At 35.9% G+C, this 20,062-nt stretch overlaps 1 protein-coding gene across 1 annotated transcript; it reads left to right on the forward strand.

The window, feature by feature from the left end:
- Window positions 1–317: 317 nt before the first annotated feature.
- Window positions 318–10,111, forward strand: LOC126827437 (collagen alpha-1(XII) chain-like). Its single transcript, XM_050556753.2, has 3 exons — window positions 318–427; window positions 7,221–7,781; window positions 8,937–10,111. The coding sequence occupies exons 1-3, from the start codon at window positions 364–366 to the stop codon at window positions 9,851–9,853; spliced, it is 1,542 nt and encodes a 513-aa protein (XP_050412710.2). The 5' UTR covers window positions 318–363; the 3' UTR covers window positions 9,854–10,111.
- The last annotated feature ends 9,951 nt before the right edge of the window (window positions 10,112–20,062 follow it).

Consider the following 20,062-nt stretch of genomic DNA (forward strand, 5'->3'; position numbering starts at 1 on the left):
GTGTATACAACAAAGTTGGTTTTCTTGGAATCTGGGTCGTAAATCACGCGCTTACGTCATTTCTAATATTTGTTTAATATTGCACGACTTCACTTTCTCGCGTTATCAGCAAAGCAATGCTCGCGCCTGAGACGGAAAACAAATAGCGATGTTTGGCGATATAATACTTCCGAATTCCCAAATTAAGTGGTTTGAATCCTGGTATTATTGTAGCTAACGGAAATGCAATGACAATTTCCTGGTATTAACGTGACGTGTAATAAGAGTAAATAACATCAACATCTAGCCCAGTCTAATTATTTTTAAAGACATTTGTAGAATGAAGAAGTGAATTTGAAATTAAGAAATCAAACTGACACAAACATGTACTGTTGTAAACAATTGGTTTCAGTTATCATCTTTTGTGCCATCAGCCTAAATTCACAGAGTAAGTATTTACGCAAATTATAAATTTAAAGACTCAATTCATATTTCAATTTTGGATACTTCTGTATATTTAGTTGTTCCAATATTAAATGAAAAGTCGGGATGGAATGGAAATATGAGATGGGTGTCGAGGGGTGGGGGCGTATTAAAGGAAAGTTGGATGGCATAAACTGATAACAAAAGTTCAAACGGTTAGGAGTTCGACGAGTTATATGGACGAATCGTATTACTTAAAGGTGGCATTTTAAGCAGGTTTGGACATTTGCGACATCTCCTAATTTACAGTGGGGTTATGGTAACTTAAGAAGTACGCTAAAGGATTCATTTAAATATCTTTGTATTAAACCGCATTTTGAACGATTGTTGCGTGGTCTTGTGCTCCCTGAGTTCTGTTTGGTGTCTTTACAGGATGCATGACTTTGTTTGAACGGATACTTCGAATATTTATTTTTATATGGTAGGGCTTGATAGTAAATATGTACGTGTTTAAGCGATCGTCTGTTAAAAATGCAATATTTCTTCTTAAAGCATAAATAGATTTTGCATATATTGTTACATTCGATCTACTTATAGTTAATTTTATTTTCTAATTAATTTTTATAACTAGAATCCATTGTTTAATATTTCGTTTCATCTAGTAATAGTTATAAATTATTCTATCGTGATAGTTTTATATGAAATGAAATGAAATGGGGTTAAATGTCCTATTTTTCTACTCCGACTAGGCTAATGAAGACTTCATACAGTGTGCTATGAGGGGAATTGCTATGGGGTTTTTTTACGTGCTCTCGCCATTGTGTATATGGGACATCGGGTTTTCGTGCTATCCAAACGTATACGTTCCGTCAATGTAGTTTTAGAGTTTTGGCAGATTTACGCGCCGGATACGTATGAGTCGCTGAGCTGAGCTTACTTTTATTACAGCATGATGGCAGTTATCTACAAAGATCACCATCAGCTGAGCTATTAAAAAAAATTAATGACGAATATCTTATTAAAATTCTTCGACTTCGACTCTACAGCAATTTTCAGTTTCACTAACGTATCATTTCAGAAAGTTAATACCACTTTACCATATAATCTACGGTGGCTGATAAGGGACATGAAAAATAATATAATTTTGGGGGTTTTTTTTAATATTCACTCAAGTCAATTTTAATATAATTTTTTTTTTTTGTAATTTTCACTCAATTCAATTTTAATTTTCACCCAATTCAATTTTAATTTTCACCCAAGTCAATTGTAATATAATTTTTTTTTTTTTATAATTGTAATATAATTTTTTTTTTTTTATAATTGTAATATAATTTGTTTTTTATAATTTTCACCCAACTTAATTTTAATATAATTTTTTTTTTTTATAATTTTCACGTAAGTCAATTTTAATTTCCACCCAAGTCAATTTTAATATAATTTGTTTTTTTTATAATTTTCACCCAAGTCAATTTTAATATAATTTGTTTTTTTATTATTTTCACCCAAGTCAATTTTAATATTTTTTTTTTATTTTCACCCAAGTCAATTTTAATTTCCACCCAGGTCAATTTTAATATAATTTGGTTTTTTTATGATTTTCACACAAGTCAATTTTAATATAATTTTTTTTTTTTTTATAATTTTCACACAAGTCAATTTTAATTTCCATCCAAGTCATTTTTAATTCAATTTGTTTTTTATAATTTTCACCCAAGTCAATTTTAATTTTCACCCAAGTCATTTGTAATATAATTTCTGTTGAATTTCCACCCAGCGCCTGATGTCATCTCAATTAGCCTCGTTTCCAAAACACTAATTTTCGCCCGCCATTGGGAAAATAAACGTGCAGGGGTCGACACAATCTTAGTCGGGAGCTGACAGTGAAACGTACTGAAATAAAATGAAATGGGGGTTTAACGTCCTACGCCGACTGGGTTACTGAATGCAGTATGCCAGAAGGGAAATTTTCCGCTGTCAGCGGCACGACATGAAATTTCAACTGTCAAGAGTTATTTTACATGCTCGCCAATGCACTAGGGTACAAGGGACCTGGGTATTGATATCAGTATGCATCCGTCATAGACAACGCTACCGAACATCCAGACATAGAATTCAGCTTAGTTTGTTGGAAAGAGATAACAAAAAACAACTTGGCCTATGTGCTCTAATGCACACACGTTAACTATTCGCCCCCCCCCCCCCCTCCTTTTCAATTCTGAAAATTTAATGAAAGTCAAGATTTCTTCCCTTTGATTTAGAGATCTTGTGATAATTTCAGTCCATAAAGTATAAATCAAATGTAATGACAGGCCTCATTTCTGGCTTTGATACGTTGACAGGTCTGCTTGTGTTCACATAAAAAGTCATCATGTTATAATATCAAAAATCTTTATTACACTAGTAATGTTTTTTCTGGTGACATATATAATTTAAACAATAACTGATAATTAAAGTATGAGAAAAATATCTATTTGATATAAGGTAAAACATAATCTATTACAATCTGATACATGTAATTACAGAATGAGAAAAATATCTCTTTAATATAAGGTAAAACATAATACATTGCAATCTGCTAATTACAGTATGAGAACCAGCGGTTGCCAGGCAAGATAAGCCCATATTTTGCATGAGATGGATTGAGAACAAGCAAAAAAAAGCTATTTTACATACAATCAGGGGCCATAATCCAGGAAGTTATGGTCTGAAATGCGCGAATATCGACATGGACTGAGATATTTGGGATATATATTCCAAGTTTCATCAAAGTTTGCGTACGAGGGGCGGCCATTTTGTCCGGCAGGTTCGATCAGATTTTCAGAAAATTCGAACTCAATCATCATTAGGGCGTAACGGTGATATATTCAAACTATTTTTTAAATCGGATAAAAATTGTGACCTCTAGAGGGACCACAAGCAAAAACGAGTTTTTTCGTACAATCAAGGGACATAATTCAGAAAGTTAAGATCCGATAAGCGCGAATATCGAAAGGAACCAAGGTCTTTGAGCTATAAACATGCATTTCAAATTTAACCAAAATCAGATGATAATTGTGACCTCTTGAGTGTCCACACGCTAAAAAAAGTGACTTTTCTTACAATCAGGGGCCATAATCCATGAAGTTTCAATCCGACTTTTCCCCAAATTTTCGTTGGGCTGAATGCTTTTCACTACAGACAGAGGAACAAATGGTCATGTCTTTTCACTAAAATTTGTATGAGGTTGACCACCAAAATTTTGAGATACACAAACTTGAAGAAGCATACTAAAAACATGTAACTAGTTGCCGTACATATCGCCGTAGCCAACCTGATGACCCTGTTATCCTTCCGCCTCAAAATGATGAATATTTACCAAAACCTGGCAGAAAATGTTAATTCAAACCCTCTTCGTCCATTCTAGACAAAAAAATCAACAAAAATGGGCATGCAAAAGGGGAGAAAAGAGAGGGAGAAAGAATTGCTATAAATAGACGAACTACAATTCGTGGGTACCGAGATGGTGAAATTTAATGGTGGTCTGCCTCCACATGCATATATCGAAAGGAACCTAGATCTTTTGGAGATAAGCCTATATCGTCAAATTCGGTTAAGAATTGTGACCTGTATAGTGTCCAGAAACAAATTGTGGATGGACGTCCGGACGGACAAGGGAAACGAAAATATACGTCCACATGAAAATATCTCTTTAATATAAGATAAAACATAATACATTATATTGGAAACGAGGCTAATTGAGATGACATCGCGCGCTGGGTGGAAATTCAACAGAATTGAAATTATATTACAAATGACATGGGTGAAAATTAAAATTGACTTCGGTGGAAATTATAAAAAACAAATTAAATTAAAATTGACTTGGGTGGTAATTAAAATTGACTTGGATGGGAATTAAAACAGACTTGAGTGAAAATTATAAAAACAAATTATTTTAAAATTGACTTGGGTGGAAATTAAAATTGACTTGGGTGAAAATTATAAAAAAAAACCAAATTATATTAAGATTGACTTGGGTGGAAATTAAAATTGACTTGGGTGAAAATTAAAATTGACTTGGGTGAAAATTATAAAAAAACAAATTATATTATTTTTCATGTCCCTTATTAGCCACCGTTAGAATCACCTCATTTACACATTTGCAAGGTCCCACTTAACTAAATTTAGCACGTAGTTTAACCAACATGGAAGACAGACAGACAGGAACAACATGACAATTCCGAGAAAAACTCGTCAAAAATACTGATTAAATTCCAGTCTTTATCATGGTTAAAACCACATCAAATATACATATTCGTGTTCTAGGATATACATAGATTCATAGAAACATTTCAGCGTCTAAAAGCAAAAAAGACGGTAAAAAGACCTTGATGACGTCAAAAGCAAAATCGATACGGATAATGACCAGGAATATGCGCTTGCCAACAACAGCCTCTACTATATCTCTTTCGGTCCGCCACAATAAAGCGTGTACATTATCGAAGACATCTAAAGGGATTATTACATAATATTTGATATAGATAAATTGTTATAGAAACGATTATAGTATGGTTTCATAATATTATCCTTGAGATTTATAACGAAGTTATATCCTTTGTTTTCAATCTCTGGTATTTAGATTTATGTTTGGGGTTTTCAGTAGCAGATCTAGATTCTGCGAATACGGGGTGGGGGCGGTTCCACATCTGTCCCGGTGTTGGCCGAGAAAGTTCATCAGGATTTTCCGGCGTGTTTTCCCCTTGTCAGTGGCGCAGGACGGAGGACCTGACAAAGACAGTTATCTAGTCGTTCAGATGGACGAAAAGCCGAGGTTCCGTGTACACATTTTTTGTGAACCCTAGGGGCAGTGGCATTATCACAGTGAGCAATCTGAGGGGATTGGGTAGAGGGGTAACCCCGTGAGAAAATTTTGAAAATTTGAGTCAATATCCTATCGTGTGAGGTCATTGCTGAGAGCAAATTCTTGTGAAAGAGAGGATCAGAAATGAGAGCCAATGGGACACAAACCCGAAACCTGTTTTTCAATTCCGCCAGTTTTCTGGTACTACAAATTGAGCTCTTCACTATAACTGTGAATATGATAGTGATGTGATAGTGGAATAATGTTGCCATAATGGAATCTAGCGCGGTAGCCGCGAAAAAAAATTCAGATAACAACATACACTATTTAACTCAGCTTTTAATGTTTGGGACTGGACATGGGCGCCGAAACGGCGGGGCTATGGGTGCAAGCAAATACCCCCTGTCCCGAAAAGCACGGAGCAATTGAACCGCTGTCCTTACTTTTTTGCTGACTGTCCTTTGAAATGTTTTTCGTATACCAGTAATGAGATTGTCTGACCATCCTTCTCGCTTCAAATCTTCACCGGTTATAACAATCGATATGTGTTCGAGCACTGGTTGCTTAGGTAAGGGGAAGATCCTATCTCGTGCTCATGTCCGGTTAGTGAGCAGATACTTGAGTGTGGGTTCACACAGTTGGCTTCTATTCATAAAAATCGATTGGACGAAGTAGATGCATTTATTCGCAACCTTTTTCCCCTAATAGAAGAATACCGAATATCTTATTCGAGAGCAAGGTATCACAAACCACTGCTCGTCAGTAAGGCTTTCAGGTATGCAAACTCTGCCATAGAGACAAACCGGCTGAAACTAGCCAATACTATACTATACTATACTATTCGGATTTAAGCGTGCTTGATCACCAGATAATACAACCTATACATACGGAGCGTTAAAACATATTTTTATACATTGATGAAAATACTTACAATCTGATTAACGTATGATGAATAACAATAAACTTTATAGATTTTATAAATAATGGAAATTGGATATACATGACATGTAATATACCAAAGTTTACAAAATATAATTCTGCATATTATGGTTAATAACTTGAAATGAATACTATAACATGATAATCATTAGGAATGATTATATATGTATACGATTACTTATCGTTGTATTTTAAAACAGAAATAATCCGTAAATTTCTGGTCATTCCATTTTATAATTAAGTCCATTATAGAATGGAATAAAACATTTTATCCCTACATTTCACGGAAATTCCTGGTCATTCCACCGTTAATTCCGTAAAATAACAGAATTAAGCTCTTTCCTGTTTAATACTGAATGTTCCATAGAAATACATAAAACACGTAATTTGAAGAAATAGTTCACACTTTTAACACAATTTCTCCCAAAAAGGCCATCGATTAACAGAAAAAATGTGTTAAACTACGGAATTCGGCCACATAAATAATGAATATTTTACAGTGTATGTCATGATAAGATTTTTTTATTTTTTAAGATATCTGATGAAATTGTATAAATACAGGATTCAAGATTGTTGTTCGATTTGAAGAGAACCGAATCGGTTATTGATTCTAGTGATCTGAGTTGTATTTTGATCTGATAGGTTTTAACTGGTAGCCTGTCTGAAGACAGATATCATCGTTTCTGCACCCTATTGTCAACAATTTTCTCGGGGAAGGAAGCCCCCCCTTCAGCTCCGGTGTGAGAGAACACCCCTGGGACTGGGCCAGAAAATTTTTAGTCAATTTCCTGGCATTGGAGTTCATTTATAGAGGAAATTCTCGTGAAGCAGAAGGTAGGAAATGGGACAGAATCTCGAGACCTGCCTGTCAATTCCGCCTGTTTTATGAGAGTTGCCAGGTCATTTGTACAGTCACCCCACGACCCACCCACTTGTGGTACAACTAAATGGGCAATCATTTATAACTGTGAATATGATAGTGATGATATGGTATAAGATCATCGAAGAATGGAAGAATGGATTACTTTTCTATTTATTTCAGAATATGATGAAGGCCAGAGGGATATCGTTCTTTTATTAGATTCTTCGGGAAGTGTGGGAGCGCATAATTTCTACAAATCAAAATTATTCGTAAGGAATTTCGTTGACAGTTTACAAATTGCTGCGGATAAAGTGCAAGTAAGTTTAATTCTATTTAGCACAAAACCAAAGAAAATATTTTGGTTGAATGATTTCAGTGATAAAGCCAAAATCAAAAGTGTGGTTATGAAAATTCCCTACAGAGGTGGAAGCACAGCTACTGCACATGCGTTGCGTTTTACGAATGACTATGTACTATCAAATGACCATGGTGACCGAGAAGCAGCACCAGATTTGATAATTGTGATCACTGATGGAAAGTCAAACAAGCCAGAAGAAACGATTTCTTCAGCTAAGGTACTTCACGACCGTGGTGTTGACATTGTATCTATAGGAGTTGGAGATAAAGTTGATGCCACAGAATTACACACTATAGCCTCTGATAGAAATTTGGCTATTCAGGTCGATAATTTTGATAAATTAAATAATTTAAAAACTACATTGTTCCAGGCAGCGTGTGAAGGTAGGTGGTTAGCATTTTATTACACAGTTTTATTATCCAGACAGCTTGGGACTTCGGTCTCCATTTTCAGATGAAGACTGGCGGGTTTAAGTTGTTTGAAAACGTATCACGTATATTGAGTTAGTTCCTCGGCCCTAAGGTAACGGATTTTTAGGGCTTTTAACACAAACTTAAGCAGTACTATTCTCCAAAACATTGGCCCTTTAACGATCAGTGGGACGCATTGTTTAATGATTCTGTGGAAGTTGCGGTGACTTAGCGAGTAAGACGCTGGCTTGGTTACTATGAGGTCTCCGTTTCGCCCCCTGGTTTTGGCTGAAAAAGGCCTTCGAGATTTTTCTGTGTGTTTCCTGCTTGTTAGTGATGCAGGTCAGAGGACTTTGCAAGGACAGTGTATAATCGTTCGGATGGAACGAAAAGCCGAGAGCACACCCTATGTCCATCTCCATTAGTCCAGTCGGTGCAGAAAAGTAGGACGTTATTATATGCAACTCTTTTGATGGTAAAAACCTTCTGCCAAGGGACCTTTTAGTTCATTTAGAGGTAGTACTCGACTGAAAGTTTTATTAAATGATTCGATTATTCATTGGGACGTAAGGAGTTGTCTCCCTTCTAACATTTTTAAGCTAAGAAACACGATATAGGACAATTGTAACGATAATATTTCATTTATCGATTGTGAAAAAAGAAAACAGTTTAGATGTTTCAATTTTTAATTAGGGTGGGTGGGTGGCTAAGCTAGAACCTTAACAAAATTAAGATTTTTACTAATATTAAATCGCAGTACAGGACACCATTATCGTTTTTCTAGAGCTTGGTTTTATAGGTAGGACGAACGGCGTTGCTGGTTGGCGTGGACAGACCCCTGCCTACGTTGAATAATTTCTATTGATTATATTCCAGACAACAGAACACGTGTCTAGTGCACATGTTAATTATATCCGTGCAAACATTGGCGTGTACGTAAAATTGTTCGTAAAATACACCTGTAGCAGTTTGAATGCGATGAAAAGTAGACCCCCCCCCCCCCCACATCCCAGCACCCGACAGTCCCCATATTATTTCATTTTGATTCCTTTTGCAATGTTTTCAACATTAATTGAGCTGTATTGAGAGCAGGATGTCTTGAAAAAACAATTTATTTCATAATTTTAGGATTAAAGACAACTACAAGAAGAACCACAGCTATAGAAGTGACTTCCGCACGTCGACTGACTGATACAACTTTGTATAAAATGTTCAGTGATGTAGCAACCGATTCTACAGAACAGACTGGATCTGACAGACCAACTAACATGTACGATTCTTATAATACACGTTCATTAATTACTGCTACAAGTGAAGATTTCACAACACCGGATTCATCTGGCACAACTAGTGAAAGTTTCACAACACCGAATCCATCTGGCACGACTGCTACTTACATAACAAATGACACCAAACCAGGAAGATATTTCACAACGCCAACGAACAGTCGAACTAGGTCAAGTTTTAAAACTTTAGTCGATTTGAATATTGAGACCACCACATCGACTATGCTTTCAACAACAGATTTTGAAGGTACAGTTTACAGCAACATGGCAGAAAGACATACAACTGTTCCATTCACAACTTCGACTCTTGTTACTAAGAAAGCGCAACAACCGCTCACCGTCGAAATACCAGATGAATTAATGACTAACAGTTCCTTAACTCGATCATCACGGTCGTTTGTTAAATCAAAATTTAAATTATCTACTTTTCAAACTAGAATTCACACATTTAAAAAAGCCCAAAGCAGACAAGAAAATCACAGTACAACAGAAACTGTGTTGGTTACGGAGAATAATATATATCCAATTACGGTTAGTTTCCAGAATAAAACAACTATGGTCAATCTATCCACAGACATGGACACAAATGGGACCGATAAATTAAATTTGGATAAATTAATCAATGAATGGGCAACAATAGTCGGAATAACGACAGGGGCAGCTTTACTCGGTGCCGCAGCTTTTGGTACTCTAATCTGGGTGCTTAGGCGACGTCACAATAGAGAATCAAATCTTCCTGCTCAGGAAAGAGATGTGTAGATGGCGGTTGTTGATGTTTGTAATCTAAACGGTTTCTTATTTAGTCTATTTAAAATCTGGTTCTCTGATAATCATTACCAAAAATATGTAGAAGGGAATTTTAATCACTACCTGATATTAATCCTATATATTATATTTCTGGATTCATTCAAAGTTTTGTATAATTTTCTTCCTGTAACTGTGGTAAAATATTTACCTGCGGTAATTAATGAGACACTTTTTTAAAATAGAAACGGGTCATGTGGTCTTTTTTTAAAGTGTTACGGGGTATCTGAGAGCCAGAAAATCTATTTTATATAGCCTTAAACCCTTCAGAAACTTATTACTTTTATTTTTGATTAAGGTCAAGGTAAATTGACAAAAATTGTCACAACACCTTAAATGGGTGGGGGGTGTCCTCAAAAAATCATTTACAACAGTCTTAGTGCCGATATTTTGGTATCTAAATGTGCTTGAGGTGATACTTAAAGCGGAAATTGCAAATTTTTAAGTTATATTTTTAAAAGTTATTAAAGAGAGAGAGAGAGAAATGAGGTTTAACGTCCATCGACACAAACTAGGTCATTTCGGGACTAACATATGGTTTAATTTTATTTACATAATTCGCTTGCGCGTAGGGGTCTTTAGCAGTTGGAGGAAACCGGAGGACCCGGAGAAAACCCACGAGGTTGGACAGGCGACCCTACTCCTTGCCACGTACAACCGGGGATTCGAAACCACGCCAGTCGACTCAATGACAGACTGTATGATACAGCGCGCGCACGCTAACCATTCAGCCATCCAACCCCCCCCCCCCCCCCAAAAAAAAAGTTATTAAAATAAAGCCTGAAAATAGATGGTATCCATAACAGTCCTATTAATCCTATAATTCACTATTGCCAGCTGAGAAATTGGCAAAAATATCATTTTCCTCTTCATTTTCAAACGTTTGTAAAAAGCTACTCCATGGTGGAGAATAGAAAACAAGGCAGGTAATTGGGAGGTAATTGTGTTATTATTTCCTGTGTAAATGAGTTTTAAGTGTGAGAATGATACCTACGATCGTATAATTGTGAGTTGACAACCTATTGAGCAAAAGACATAGAAATAATTACGTTTTGACTTTCTTAGAAAATTTGCAATTTCCGCTTTAACAATAAAAAAAATGAATGTATATTAAAAATAATGACTTTGGATAATATGAAACAAATATGCCATTCAACACTGCGCAGCTACAGGGTAAACAAGACAACCTGGGAAATCACAAAGTCTCACATAGATGCCTGAATATTATATACACTTCAACCATCAAAACTTCAAATTTTGAAAACTATCTTTGTTTTAGAAGTCCATATAATCAAACCTTTTTTTTCAAATATCCTCCATTTTTTCAAGGGACTACTTTCAGACTTTTTGTATGGAATACCATTATAAACATCATCTAGATGAAATATTTCGAGTCTTTATTGAAAATAGTAAATCCTGAATGATAATTTCCTTCAAACTCCTTTTGTTTTCAGCTATTTTTATAGGCCTAATGAATACACATTGCTAACACTTTTATAATTTCACCCTTTTGAAACTTTTGGCCTGGAAGCATAAAGATACACTGACAATTAAACATTGGACATACGTATTTACTAAGTTTTACATTAAAATATATTGCAATACGTTTTATTCAATATTTATTCAAACTCATGGCAGTGTTTAATCTTTGAATGTGGAAATGTTCAGTTGAATGTTTGGTTAGAACATATGATATTTTGCAAATGGTACTCCACAGAAAAGAATTTGCCATACAAGAATTATATTTAGGTAACAAATTCTATACCAAACCCTCAAAATGCTTATTATTTTAACATAAATGAATAATAATTTATAAATGTGCCTTTTTGTTTACATTTACCAACACTTGACAACGGTAGCCATGATAGCTTACACTTTGACAGTTCTGTTTTCATCAATTTATAGAACGCTCCATATGAATAATGTTGATATTAAAAGATATAAATAAAATAAAACTAAGTACGAACAATCCAAACCATTAGACAAAATTCGAAGTCCTAAAAAAACGGCATAGGCAAAATAGTGTAATCAGGCAAAATAGTGTAATCAGCATATGGACTGTTTACCGTGTACAAAATACACGACAAACAGTGGTAACAGGTGTCCGGAAGAGTAAGCTTACCCTGCCTGGCGCCACACCCGCCATAGCTGCATCCAAACTATTAGGCGAAATCTCGGTAAAATAGCGTGATTGGCCAATGGACTATCGGTATGCAAAATGCACGTGTAGTAGACAGACATTATCAGGGAGATAGTATACGCGTCAATTAAATATATCTAGAATAATAGCCGAGAGAGACATGTTATATTTACCAATCAAGTCAATATGACGGCCATAAAACTTTTTAAAAGTTTTAATAAGTTTAGTTCGCAAGTATACCTGTAGTTGAAGCTTAGGTGACAAATGCCTCGATGTACTTAAAAAAATCAGAATAAAATGAACAAGCTCTCGCGTAACGGATTAGCTGAGACACAAACACTCCATAAGCTGGTGATATCGGAATATTACTACTAATAAATGGAAAGTTAACAATCGGAAAGTCAAAGTCACCACGTTTATCGTACAATTTAACACTAAGTTTATGGCAATTGTCAAAATCGAGACGCAGATCAAAGTAGGAAGCGTAATTGTCACTTTCAGAGGTTTTTTTTAATTTCGAGCTCATCAGGATGTGACAGTTCTTGCAAATGATGGTCAATAGTCTATAATATTTCAATTAAACATCTGATTTATCGATAATTGTGATGTATAAGTCAAAAAGTATTTACTGCATATTTATTTATCTTTTTGTGTCGAATTGCCGCGCAACGGAAGTGCTGATTACGACAATACGTTCGTGAATACTTTATTTTCTAATATTATCAAATCACGTAAATGACACCTCATTTGTATTCAGATATGAATTAATCTTATTCCGCTGTTGTTTAAATTCAAAATATAAAAAATTTGTAATTAAAATTAACACTTTGTCCATTGATATTAGCAGGGGCGTTAGATGTTCGGACGCGATGGTAGAAATCGTTCACAGTGTTTACGTTTATAAAACGGTGAAGTGTTTTATTATCAAACTGAAAACGGCATAATATTGTGTATGGTGGTGTAAATGAAACCTTTACATATCGGTATAATTTTCCGGTAAACGCTGTCAGTTTAACGAGTATTCGCATCGCTCGTATAAAGACATGAAGGGTCATTTCCAAAACTGAAAAAAAAATAGCGGACCCCAACCGCGTGGTAGCAAGAACGCCGAAATCTCACACTTCATGGAATCAGGAAAGCAACTCGAAAATCTAAGACGTGACCAATGTTCATTCAATTAAATTAGTAATATTATTTATGGTAATACTTTTTATTTCATGAATACGAATGTAGTGTTAGACTAACCTGTGGTTATTTCACTGTGGGTACTTGTGTATCGATGGGGAGGACTCCTAATATCAAAGATTGGTGTATATGCTTTTCAGATTTGAACAATCTCTGTTTATTGAACCATCCCAATGACCATATGCTGCCAGGCTGCCGGAACAACAAAACTTAAATTCTAAATAATTCGCATGGGTTAGCGCGAAGTTAGGCAACCAATTCTACACATTATCACATTGTTGGAGCGAACCCACGATCGACTTGGTCTCAGTTCTGGGCCAACCGCAGTGCAACGGTTTAGACCATTTTAAAACGATTTGCAATGATTATATTAATTCAATGTAAAAATAAAACTTTTTTTAAAGATATACTTTGTAAGGGCTAAATCTGTCTATCACATTTTTTCTATGGACCTCAAATGTTATATAAACTATTATTTAGGAATTTATACACATGACAAGCCTATAAGCACCTCTCTAGAATATTGGATGATCCTATTTTAAATGTATTGAAACACGGCCTCCGTTTAATTAATTTGATTTAATCAATTGATAATCGAGACTTTGTTCATTATCGCTACAATGATAACATTTCAGAGGCTGATAACATCGCTCAAAATATGGTTATTTATTTTTGACGAGCTCTTTATCTAAATCTTACATAATGCATTCTTCCTATTGATTCTTCGCAGTTTTTAATCGACGAAGTATATTCTGTAATTCATTAAGTGGCATTTAGCGATCAGGGAACAAATTAACAGAACACAGTTTTTATGGGATACAATCACTAGTTTATTCTAAAAGCACGACGTTTCGACAAGTATCCTCTTATCGTTATCAAGCACATTGATAACGATAAGAGGATACTTGTCGAAACGTCGTGCTTTTAGAATAAACTAGTGATTGTATCCCATAAAAACTGTGTTCTGTTAATTATATTCTGTAAATAAATGTTTTCACTGGATTGATTATTAGAACAAGTGTATTGTTAGTAAAGGTATGTTATAATATAGTGTTCGACACCTTGCATTTTCCCAAACACTACCTTCTCACTCAGTACATCATAAATATTCTCTCTAAAATGGCAGACATTTCAGTCAACTTCATGAAAGTTCTGGCCAAGTCCAATATTAAACAACAGTAAAGAAAAGTATTACATGGTACTGTGTAAGACAAGTGAAGGCAAATTCGTGGGTCTACAGATTTCATCGAATGGGTCTAAAGAGCGTTCCAAAACATACCATACCATAGTTCGAGTTTATAGGAATCGAATACTAAGTGGATTTAAGAACATTTTATTCTAGCAGTTACAAAACTAATATACAAGATATAAAAGAAGACGTTCTTGTATAAGCATTGAAAGCTTGACTGTCGATGTTGTCCTGCCAACAGACATTATTATGACATATGTCCATTAGGTATACGGAGAGTCACCTACACGTACTGGCCTACGTCAGATGTCACAGTTTATACTCCGATTAATAAAGATTCTACATTTATCCACGCGTCTGTGAATAATTACATCTCCATCTCAAAGCTATAAAAACGACTGTTTAATATTACGCAACAAGGACGCCTCATTGGGTAAGACACCCCCCCCCCCCAAAAAAAAAAAAAAACAAGAAAAAAAAAAAACAAAAAAAAACAAGATACACAAATCATAATACACAATGTGCTTATTGTGTATTATTTAGCGAGGGAGAAGAAACAGTAAATATGACATGTATTCAATAGGTAATGATTGAATGAAGTGAACTCTAAAGCACCTTAAAATGATCTGGAGTTCAGCCGTGAAAAAAGAAGCAGCATGTGGAAGGCAAACACAAAATGGTCTCAGATACCGCGGTGATAACCAAGGCTACCCGATCACCATCTTTCCAGCCATCGGTATAAATATGAGTATTCTTCCTGTATCTAAAGCTTAACTCTCGAAGGAGGAGCTGCAATGCCGTGGACTAGTATCTTCGTTTTGTGTTTTGTCATGGGTTTTCACAACACTGTCATGGCTGATACCAGTCCCCGGGGATCTCGCTGGCTAAGTGGGTAAGGCGCTGGCTCGCTAGCCTGGAGGTCGGGTGTTCGATCCCTGCATAGGCCGGGAAAGTTCATCCAGATTTCCCGGGGTGGTTCCCCCTTGCCAGTGATGCAGGACGGAGGGCCTGACAAGGACAGCTGTCTAGTCATTCGGATGAGATGAGAAACCGACGTCCCGTGTACACATTGGCGTTCACGTAAAATATCCCTTGACAGTTGGAATTCGATATAATAGTAGGCCGTAGTGCCGCTGTCCGGGCAAAATTTCCCCTCATAGCACACTGTATGGCGTATGCCCGTCTTCATTAGCCCAGTTTGGAGCAGAACAGTAGGACGTTAAACCCCATTTCATTTAATTTCATTTCATTTCGATACCAGCCCACGACAAATGGATTGGGTCAGCGGGATTTTCGTTAATCCATTCATGCGTCACTATTTACATGACGAGGTATTTGGCTACCTTAAGAGTATGGCGGGGTATCGGGTGCAAAATGCAATCTAGAGTAAAAAGCAGAAAGTCAACAGTAAAAAGTAGAAAATCTAAAGTAAACGGGAAAATTCTTATCTAAAAGGGTATTTTTATGGTGAAAACCTATAAATTTATGTACTTAGTCTGCAGAAACATCAAGCTTTTCAGCTTTCGTGAACATAATTTCTACTTTCTACTCTCAACTTTTGACTTTCGACTTTCCGCTTTCTACTTTCTACTGTCAACTTTTGACTCTCGACTTTCAACTTCAGATTTTCTACTCACGATTTTCTAACACAGATTTTCTCCAATACTATGGTGGCTGATAATGGCCATGTAATTTTTCGCCATTTTCATAACCCGTCAACACGACATAACGACAGTATTAGTGAGAGCATACGTCAAAGTAGACATGGATATTATAGACTTTTGGCAAGCGGAATCTTTCACGTCCGTATCGCGTATCCGTATCGTATACGTGATACGTTGCGTCAGTGTAGTTTTAGAGTTTTGACAGACGTTCGTGCCGCGTACGTATGAGTAGTTGAGCTTAGCGTAATTATCTTACAACATGACGACGGTTATCTACCAAAATAACCATCAGTGCTAGTCAAGTGCCTAGCCACAAATGCCTAGACTCGACAGCAATTTTTGGTTTCACTCATTTCAGAAAGTTTATACCCCTTTACGGTAGAATCACACCAGTTACAGATTTGCATGGTCCCACCTCCCTAAATTTAGCACGTAGATCATTCAGCATGCAGACAAACAGGAAAAATATGAAAATACCGAAAACACTTATCAAAAATAATGATTAAATTCCAGTCTTTATCGTGGTTAAAATCACATCAAATATACACCTTCGTGTTCTAGGATACACATAGATTCATAAAAACGCTATGCAACAACATTTCAGCGTATAAAAGTAGCAAAAAAGGCGATAAAAAGACGAAGATGTTATACGGACCCTTTCCGTATGAAAGCTGTTCGATACGTGCTGCCGCATCCGTGTGCCGTATCACGTATGAGAAATATACACATTGATGACGTCACACACAAAATCCATACGGATACGCGATGCGGACCAGGAATTTACGCTTGCCAAGTCTCTAATATCCAAGTCTACTTTGACGTATGGTCTCACTAAGTAATACTGTCGTTATGTCGTGTTGACGGGTTATGAAAATGGCGAAAAATTGCATGGCCACTATCAGCCACCATAGTATTGGAGAAAATCTGCGTTAGAAAATCGTGAGTAGAAAATCTGAAGTGGAAAGTCGAGAGTTAAAAGTTGACAGTAGAAAGTAGAAAGCGGAAAGTCGAAAGTCAAAAGCTGATAGTAGAAAAAAGAAATTATGTCCATGAAAGTTGAAAAGCTTGTTTCTGCAGACTAAGTACATAAATTTATAGGTTTTCACCATAAAAATACCCTTTTAGATAAGAATTTTCCCGTTTACTTTAGATTTTCTACTTTTTACTGTTGACTTTTTGCTTTTTACTCTAGATTTCATTTTGAACCCGATACCCCGCCATAGAAGATGGCCATGGTTACTCTCGCCGTTTACCCGCGCTTCCGTAAATTTCTTCACCGGATTCTCCGAGTCGTGCCAGTTCTGATTGAGCCGTCCTTGGCGCCCGTGCCTCGAACAATTACAGGGATACTGTTACCCCTATACCGCTCACGTTCGCCTGCACATCCGGTGGTAGAACGGTCGTCGTTCAGGTGCGCCCAACATAATATGCCACCTGGCGGACTCCCCCTTCCGAGCTAGCAGCAGGCCGCCCAACCTCAACCAATCTTTCACCCTAAGTTACGGATATATTTATTTTGCCGACTTCCATTACCTTGATCTGCGGCGGATTAAAGTACGGCCAGAGGCGATAGCGTAAATAAAGTTGTCTCTGAGATTAGCCGTCGGAGTCTCAAGGAACGACAAGTCGTAGCTGGTTTTGTGGATAAAGATGATTGCTCTCGCTCCCTCTCTCCGGCCGAACCGCTTCCAGGGTCAGCGAGCGCACCTCAAAAATAAAACTTAACTCTTCTCGACCTTTCTTGCGTCACTGCTTGTGTTCCACCAAAATGGGATAGAATGATTGTTAGCAAATGGTGAAACGGAAACCAAAATTTGGGGAAGGGTAATTTGTTGGGAACATACCTAATATGGAAACTTTGGAGCATATCGGGGACTACTCAATATTGGGATGCATAGTCATTTAGCTATGCTCTAAGATGTTAGGAAATGAATGAAACGGGGTTCAACGTTCTACTGTTCTAATCCGACTGAGCTAATGAAGCCAGCATGCGCCATGCTGTGTGAAATGAGGGACATTTTACGTCAACACCAATGTGTTCACGGGACGCCGGTATTCCTCCAACAGAAAGGCTAGACAGTTGTAATTGTCAGCCCCCCACCCCCGCCCTGCACCATTGACAAGGGGAAACCACACCGGAAAATCACGATGAACTTTCTCGACCAACACACAAACATATCAAAATACAATTACCAGCATGACTCGTTAAGGAGAATTCTCAAACTTCACCAGTGTGACTTTTCATACCATTTTGTATTACTTTCCCATTTTTTAGTGGTTTTGAAGAATTTCAGCAAAATGTTCGTAGGTCAGAGCTGAGATAATCAAATGGGTTTATCTTAGGCCAAATGATTTTATAGTCTTGTATAGAATTATAATACAAAACTAAATGCATTTATAGACCTGAATAAAATTAAAACGCATGTAAAGGCCTAGGTCTGGAGGATAAGATCAACAAGGAAAGAAAAACATCAGAAAGACTTGAAAGTAATTGTACAATTTTCAAAAGTAGTAGTATTTTAATGAATGGTAAAAAATAAATACAAATTTGAGATAAATACTCGGTAGTACAAAAGTGTCTGAATGAAATAAAACAACACAGAACAAGGTATGTCGATTAGACATTTTATCTTATTACAAAAAATAGAAAGGCAAAGATTTAATGAATAAAATAAATAAGTGAATAGAAGACATGGCTTTAAATGGTATGTTAATTAGGCATTTTTTCTTTGCACTCATACGTGCATTGGTTTCGTTGCTAAATATGCGGGTAATTCTGATCATGTCCCATTTCTCTACTTTCACACTTTTCGGCGGATCAAAAATACGATGCGTAATTAACGACATGATTCCAACTTTTTAAATTAGAAATGCGTATTAAATGCATGCTAATTGAATCGACTGTCTATACGGCGGTTAATTTATATGACTTATATTTCTTAAATATTGCGGTTTGGATATGTGTTTTGTTTCATTTCCACTATTACATTTACTTTTCTGTGATATTTTGATTTAGATAAAGAGCTGACAGTTCTTGACATTTAGTTCAGAAATTGATAATTATAAATCAACATATTTAATATTTCGGCCCAATTATTTATTTTGGGCGAAGTTATAACTTAGTGTTTGAAGTTTTTACAAAATAGCCTCGATTGTCCAGTACCATTACTACAATAATAAACTAACTCTCGAATATCTATTGTATCGTTATATTAATAATTGCGAAGGTGTACCAATTCATTCAATATCTAAGCCATCCTATGACCCAGAGATTTGATTATGGTCTTGCCACATGAATAAATGTTTAAATAATAAATTAGCAACGTTTGAAGATAGAAAAAAACTCTACAACAGGAAGATTTAGCTCTAATATAATGCATCTTGATTGTACATAGTCTGTTTTGATATTTCACAAATGTTACAATTCGCGGTAAAAGGGTATTTATTATGGTCACATATGACATTTTTAAAATGTATATGGTGGCTAATAATGGCAATTATTAGGGCGAATGTACCTCAAATGTAATCTATCTAGGTAACGTAATGTTTCTTTCCCCAAGACATAAAATACAAAATCTTAACTAAATTATTGTAGGAATTCATGACATCATGCTTGTAGCCGAAGATATAAATATAACTATAAGTAATGATGGTATAAAGCTAGATTCAAGAACAATACTGGTAAATTTGGCCTGTTGTTTTTTCTAAAAATAATGAAATATTTTACACACAGGCACAAAAATAAATTATTATTGACTCAAATACTCTAGAAACACATCTGCAGGCCAAAAGTTTGTCAGACATATAAATTCCTAGAACGGAAAATGATATATAAGTGTCATGGAAAAAGTAAACATATCGTGTCTTGTCTTCGACACCTTTTGAAGCCCGTGGGTATGAAGTAAAAGTGTATTTATTTTTTTTTATACTAATTCAAGAAATCTTGAAATGCATAATGTTTGTCTTTACTATCTTATATTACAGTC

The sequence above is a fragment of the Patella vulgata genome, chromosome 7 (genome assembly GCF_932274485.2).
Source record: "Patella vulgata chromosome 7, xgPatVulg1.2, whole genome shotgun sequence".
Lineage (NCBI taxonomy): Eukaryota > Metazoa > Mollusca > Gastropoda > Patellidae > Patella > Patella vulgata.

Excerpts from the sequence above, each read along its gene's own strand:
- LOC126827437 (XM_050556753.2), top strand. The coding sequence starts at position 364 with ATGTACTGTTGTAAACAATTGGTTTCAGTTATCATCTTTTGTGCCATC. Across the intron at positions 428-7,220 it reads CATCAGCCTAAATTCACAGA|AATATGATGAAGGCCAGAGG; the intron begins GTAAGTATTTAC and ends TATTTATTTCAG. Across the intron at positions 7,782-8,936 it reads GTTCCAGGCAGCGTGTGAAG|GATTAAAGACAACTACAAGA; the intron begins GTAGGTGGTTAG and ends TCATAATTTTAG.